Source organism: Quercus suber, unplaced genomic scaffold (assembly GCF_002906115.3).
Source record: "Quercus suber isolate HL8 unplaced genomic scaffold, Cork oak 2.0 scaffold_29, whole genome shotgun sequence".
Taxonomy (NCBI): Eukaryota; Viridiplantae; Streptophyta; class Magnoliopsida; order Fagales; family Fagaceae; genus Quercus; species Quercus suber.
This window is the reverse complement of record NW_027069494.1, coordinates 1414223-1420975: the sequence shown is the minus strand read 5'-3', so window position 1 is coordinate 1420975 and position 6753 is coordinate 1414223. Positions and strand designations below refer to the sequence as shown.

General features: G+C 39.7%; 1 protein-coding gene across 4 annotated transcripts; it reads left to right on the top strand.

The window, feature by feature from the left end:
- On the top strand, positions 1–6456 carry LOC112020339 (uncharacterized). Of its 4 annotated transcripts, XM_065770280.1 has the most exons (5): positions 9–202; positions 1136–1202; positions 2211–4241; positions 4474–4530; positions 4638–6456. In XM_065770280.1, exons 3-5 carry the CDS (start codon positions 3642–3644, stop codon positions 4728–4730), a joined length of 750 nt encoding a protein of 249 aa, XP_065626352.1. In that variant the 5' UTR covers positions 9–202; positions 1136–1202; positions 2211–3641; the 3' UTR covers positions 4731–6456. The 4 variants fall into 4 exon arrangements, with proteins under 4 accessions (XP_065626350.1, XP_065626349.1, XP_065626352.1 ...); XM_065770279.1 differs by having other exon boundaries at positions 4474–6456; XM_065770278.1 differs by lacking the exons at positions 4474–4530; positions 4638–6456 and having other exon boundaries at positions 1–202; positions 2191–4465.
- The last annotated feature ends 297 nt before the right edge of the window (positions 6457–6753 follow it).

Here is a 6753-nt window from a genome sequence, read left to right as displayed (position 1 = left end):
CCCCCAAAGTCAATGTTCTTATCCTTCTTTTGCTGCTCCAGAACAGCTCCTAGTTCATCTTTCCTTGTTCTTTTTGTTCATTTCCTTTTGCTCCTACACGGCCAAAACCTCTCTCTCTTTTTCACCAAAAATCATAGAAATCTCACTCTAAAGAAGAAACCCAAGAGCCTAAAAACTAAGATTTCATCTTCAAAGTGTGAGGGTAAGTAAATTAAACCTCATCTGATTTTGTGTACTTGGATAATATGATTGTTTGTTTATTTTCATTCTTTATCCTCTGTTCTGATTTTTAGGCTGAACTTGTGATTCTGTTTTTGGTAAGTTGAAAGAGTGATGGTGTTATGGTTTATTGGATGCTTATTAGGGTATTTTAATAAGTATTGTATAGGTATAAAAATACCCAGATGAAATTAAGGTCAAATGCTATTTGTTGATGATTTTAGAAAGAATATGTGCTGAAGCTGTCACTGTGACAGATTCGATGTTTACAAAAAGAAAATTCTGTATTAAATCATTTTCTGTGAATTAGGATGCTAGGAGTAGTTTTTATGAACTCTAAGACATATATGGTTGCTATGGAAGTGGTCTCACAGCAATTGAATGAGTAGAAAAATAATGGTTCAATTTTTAAGTTGCATGAGTTTCTGCCAGGACAGATTTGAACACGTTGTCTTGTATGATTTTTAATAAATCATAGTTTTATGCTTTGAATCCGAAATTTTTATGGTATACACTGGACATACAGGGGAGTAGTTGGATAAAATTTCATGACTTTTGGATGTGTTTTAGCGGCCCATTCGTATTTTACAAATGGGGCTTTTGCTGCTGTAATGACCAGTAAACAGGGTAGGATAACTCTGACTTTGTGGATTTAATTTTGAAGCTAGGTTGAATGTTTTGAGCTATAATTTAATATGCTCATTCTTTGTTATGTTTGAATCATATATAAATTTTATGCCTTGGTTTCTCTATTGTTTTGATGCATAATATGTTTGATGATTGTATCATATGCTTTGGGGAACTTATTGTGATGGGAATTAAGATTTTTTTTAAGTTGAGAGTTAGGATATGATTGGGGTATAAGTTTAAATACTTAGGAAGAGGTTGTCATAATAAGTTTTGGTTTTTCATTTAGGTGACGAGAACGAGAACACGGACACTTGAGCTCCTCTTGTACAATCTCTCGCGTCTTCGGCTTTCAGGTAAGGGATTTGAGATATGTGCTTTTGATAAGTATAAAGATTATTTCAAAAGTATTATGTATTAAAACTTTTTAATTAAAGATATTATATATAAGCCTAGTTTAAGTAAAATATATGTTCGTGAGTTGTGCAAGCTTATATACATGAAAATTTTAGCATATTGATGCCACATCTATATCACGAACATAATATTTAAAAATGAGATGGATATGCTTTTATTATGGAATATTATGCAAAATAAGAAATTTTAGTATAATGTATAAGTATCGAAATATAGTGTTCGGGTTATTCCATTGTTATGTTCTGAACTCAGCCAGTAGGGGTTAATTATTGGCTTTCCATGGAAAATGTTATCTGTTTGGCCATTTAAAGTAGAGGAAATGGGGTTGCCCGTAACTCTAATCTGAACAAGGCCTTCTCCCCAATGTGTACGGACGGCGGGGAGGAATAAAACCTTGAGGAGATGCGCCATCAGGCCTCTCAAAGAGGATAATATCATACACACAAGGGCAACCAAATGTGATGAGGCCTTCTCTGTACAGACTTATCAGATATGGAATAACCAATATGTCATTAATAGCTATATTATGTGATTGATCATGAGAGAATGATTTTATTTAAATGCATTATGAAGTTAAAGGCTCTCATGAAAAAGAAGTTATAATGAAACATTTTATAGTCTTTCTAAAAATAAGATAACGGAATTATGTTTATGTTCTTATTATGCCCTTTTATTATTATATGAAGGGGAAATGAAGTATTTTAATTGAAAGTTCATACGTTATTTTGAGAACAACGTGTTTATGCCCTTTTATTATTATATGAAGGGGAAATGAAGTATTTTAATTGAAAGTTCATACGTTATTTTGAGAACAACGTGAATAGTATGAAGTTGTATTATCAAAGCTGGCATATCCATAAAATATTTAATTTACATGCATTCTTATCAAGGGCCCATGGAGCTTAAAAACCTTACTGGGCTTCGCAGCTCACCCTTTTATATTTCAGTGCACAGGTTCTTCCTGGAAGCAGCGAGAGTATTAGAGGTGGCAAGAATTCGGTGTTTTCTCGTTTCTTAGAATGTATAGTTAGTTTTTGTTGTACAGTAGTTAGCTCTTTTGTTGTATAGGATGAATCAAGATGTACTTGATTCTTGAGCACAGATGTAATTCAGTATCTTAGTTTGTTTAAAACCCCGGTTGTATGTTTTTGGGGTTAGGTTTGTAATAAGAGTTTGCTAAGCATTTAGCTATGTAATATTTGCATGAATACCTGACATTTTAGCCAAGTGGTAATCTTTCCAAGTTCAAAGGAAATGAAATTTCAGGTTTTCATCATATTTTGTATATTATGGTTTTATGTTAGAAAATAAGCAGGAATTCAAGAAACAAATTCTTGATAAGCACTTTCAGATCAGGTTGGTTCGTGTTAATGTTGAGGTAAACTTGATATTAACATGCCGGTCATGCTCTAAATCCTGAAGTACAGGTTTGGGTCGTGACAGTTACCTTGGAGGATGTGGTCAATAATTTTCTCCTTCCGGTGCTTGGGGATGAAAACCCCTTTGATATCAAGCTTTCTGATGAGGATCTCGAAGTGGAAGAGAAATTATTTGCTCACTTTGGTGGACGTACTGCTCCTTCTGGTGGGAAACCGGCCAGGATGGGTAGGTGGGTTATGACTCTTTCACGTGAAAAGGATAAGGAATTCAGGTGTGCCGGGTTCCTTGCATTCTGGCTTAGCAAGTTCCTGTTCAGTGAGTTCCCCGAGTATGGAATCAAGTCCACTCTTTTTCCTTTGGCGATTAAGTTGGCTCAGGGCGCCTAATATCCTCTAGCCCTTATGTTTTTGGGCCATGTTTATTCTCAATTGGATCAACTTCATGGAGATGAGGCTGAGGGTGATTCTTGTTATGTTATCACTTCTTCGCTTCATTGCGTCATTCTCCAGGTATTTATGTGGGACCGCTCTTCAGTTACCTTAGCAGAATGTAGGAATTTAAAGTTTGTGAAAGATAAGTTTCAGGGATCTCCTGATGTGGTAAAAGGGCTTTGTGGCAGTTCTACTGACAGCCTCCCTATTATTTTCCGTTGGCTGAGTCTAAAATGTGGCAATCTTAACTTGGTTGAGTTATTTGATCAAGCAGGCCATTTGAATTGGCGCTCCCCCCGGGAGTTTGGCCCTGGTTTTGTTTGCAATTCTGTGTTATCTCCCTTTCTGACTTCTACAGGGAACACTTTTGATTTACGTAGTAGTGATGAAGGTAGCTTAGCCTACTTGGCTTGCATTAGTCCTTTCTGGCTTCCTGTGCTTTCCTCGACTGGCCCACGGTATACCCATTATTCGGCGCATCAAGTACTTCGATAGTTTGGCTTTGATCAGGATGTTCCCCCAGTGTTCAATGACATAGTTCGTTCTCTTCCTTCCTTGGATCCCTTCATGAGACTTCAGGCCTTCTCTTATTGGTCAAGACGGAGTCCTCAGTTTGTAGTGCCTAACTCTCAGAGAGGAGTTTTTGCCTCTAGTGGCTATGTTGGTTATTGGAGGAGGGTTCAGAAGTCCTTTGCTGATTATGCTGGTTCTGGGACGATTGGGAGAGTACCCAACCCTGGCATTTCTTCTGCCCCAACATCCAACAGGCGTCTGTCCCCGCCTACTGCTGGTGTTGTTTTTATGGCTGTGAGCAGCAAAACTGGTTTTGCAGAATGGCATGCTTCCAGGGAAGGCTGGGTGACTTATGCGCAGGATTTCCCAGAGAACTGGTTAGGGTGTGATCTTGTTGTTGGTGCTTCTGCTGGGGTACCAATTAAAAAAGGGGCAGTAGAGGCCATAAGTGCCAGTACTCCTGTTGGCATGAGTAAAGGGAAATCAGTTAAACAGGAAAAGTTGAAGGAGGCCGCGGCTGAAGAGAGTGTAGAGGATGTCGGCCCTAAGTCAAAGAAAAAGAAGAAGACTGGGAAATCCCAGAAGCAGTTGATACTTGCTGAGGAGAAGGAAGTGGAGCAACCTTTGGCTACAAGGGGCCGAGTGAAGACTAAGGTAGAGTCTTCTCTTCCCCAGGCTCCTATGAGTCCTTCAGTTCATGGTTCCTCGGGACCCTCTGGGCGTATCCGTAGTAAACAACAGAGACCTGGAGACCCTGTTGAAAGAGAGAGAAGGGCAAGGCCTCTTTCCTCCTTTACTCTTTTGAGTTGCAGTTTTGTCGTTTCTCCCCTTTTCTTTTTTTTGAACTAATGGGTGATTGTTTTTTTCTTTTTTTTCTTTTTTGCAGTCCAAGTGTAAGCTAGATCCCAGGAAGGGTAAAAGCCAGTCTTCAGGTGAAGATGTGGTATGGCTTTCCTTATCTGTGTCTTTTACTGCTTCCTCACATTCATTTCACAAGTGTTATATATCTGTGCTGCCTTGTTGCTCACGTCCTTTCTAACTCCTCGTCAGAAAGCTCATTATCCACCTAAATTGGCCAGCCTTGGATCTTTCCAGCGACAAAATCGAAGAAGATGGGGACCGTCTCCCGAATTCCTTACCTAATTTGAAGATCAAAAATCTCCCTAGGGTCTGGAACTTGTGCGGAACCAGCAAAACCCGCTTCACTGGAAAATACCCAGGCGTGAGGGGATGGAGGGGTTTCGCCATGAGACACCCGAGGAAAGAATAAGCTAGGAGTATACCAGGGGTCTCGCAAAGGAAAAGCAGGGCGCCCAACGACAGGCTCATCTTGTGCAGAACTAGAGGAGCCCTCACCTTCAAAGAGACTAGGAGTACGCTCCTTTCTTTTTCGAGAAGAAGAAGAAGCCATTGAAGTAATGGGTATCTAGAAAGAAGAAAAGAAGATGGCGACGAGACTGATCGAAAGAAAAGAAGAGGGTTGGGTACAGAAGACTCAGGTAGACAAGAAAAAAAAAAAGAGTAAATGAGAAGATACTAGAATGAAGAAATAAGAGCAGTTAGAGAAGATGATGTGTGGAAAGACAAGCCAGTTGCCAAGAATTAAATTTAAAAGAGAAGAAGTTATCAGCAGTTATTAATGAGTGTTATGGGAAACGTAAAAGTAGGTGGTGGGAGTTTTATTTCAACCCAACTGCCACGTCCCACGAGAAAGTGAGGAGTCACAAAAAAGGAGGGAAGAAGCGAAGGAGCCAGGATACCGAAGAAATGGAAGATCAGGATCCCCGTAGAAGGATTAAAACAAGAGAAGATCCTAAAAAAAAAAAAAAAAAAAACTCACGCATGGGCTGCAAGCAACCCATGAGCTCGGGGGGCTAAATGTTGAGGTTCAAAATAATTAAATAGCCACAAATAGACCCAAAAGAGATGGAAAAAGACTTTGGGCCCATTTCGCACAAAAAGAGAGAAATAATAAAGGGTGGGTTCTCACAATAAAGAAAAGGAAGAAGAAAAGAAAGAAATGGGAAGAAGCCCAGAGGATCTAATCCAGAGGTCCACAAAAAAAAAGGCCCAAGAAACAGATAAAAAAACAGCAAGCCAGAGGAAGCCCAGAAAGAAGAATTGGGTCGGGACGCCCAGAAGCAGCACCAGAGGCAGAGGATCCCTGGACGCACGAAGTGAAACTAAAGCAGATTTGAAGAGAGAAAAGAGACAAAAGGCACGCGGACCTTATGATCCAGGCACACAGTGGAAGTACAAAGCAAAACGCAGGAGCTTTGGTTCCAACCATTTGAAGAAAGAGACAAGGAAAAGTACAACTGGGAAAAGTTGGAGCAAAAGCCAAAAAGCCTCAGGTCAGCCAACAGGAAAATCTGGAAATGGGAAGCTAGCTGGGAGACTTTCATCTGGTCGCAACAAAAAGAAAGAAACTATGAAGAAAAGGAAACGACATGATCCTGAAGCAACCAGGCATGGGACAGACTTCAAGGGGCAAAAAGGAGAAATCGTTAGTACCCCGGGAGCCCGAAGCTGTGCTATAAAAGGGGGGAGGGAAAAAGGATAAGGCATTCAATTCTGGACGATTAGATCATTCGTTAAGGCATTTAAAATCGTTTTTGTGAAGTCTCATAAAAATTGTAGAAGAGACTCTGTAAAACAGAAGAGAAAACAGAGGAATTTGTTCCCGGTATCCCAGAGGCAGCCGCTACAGTACACACTCGAATTCAACGAATTCAAACCTTGCAAGTCTTTAAAGCTTGAATGGCTATCAAAGTCTGTAATTTTTGAACTCAGTTGAACCTTGCATTATGTCTTAGTGAGCATTGTAATCAAAATTAAAAGAAACTAATGAAACACACCTCACTAATTAGAGGATCCCTAACGTGTTCTTTACATTATATTTCACTTATTATGCATTTCCTTTACTGTTAAAATGTCATTCAATACAAATACTCTTTTTTATTAGCTGTTTGTATTGTAGGAAGTTTGTTCTGTGCACCAATCAATTCTTAAAACAGCCCTTTAGCTGCGGAGAATCGATCCCAGTCCACCAAGAACATCTTACACGGCCCAGGATCCTTGGGCCATAGTGCTAAAGAAAAAAAGGCACTCTCACAAGAGGGGTCGTAGAGGAGATAGCTACTGCCACTCTCGTATGTAAAGGCGA

What these genes read in the sequence shown, in the direction of transcription:
- LOC112020339 (XM_065770278.1), top strand. Translation starts at nt 3,642, where the DNA reads ATGAGACTTCAGGCCTTCTCTTATTGGTCAAGACGGAGTCCTCAGTTT.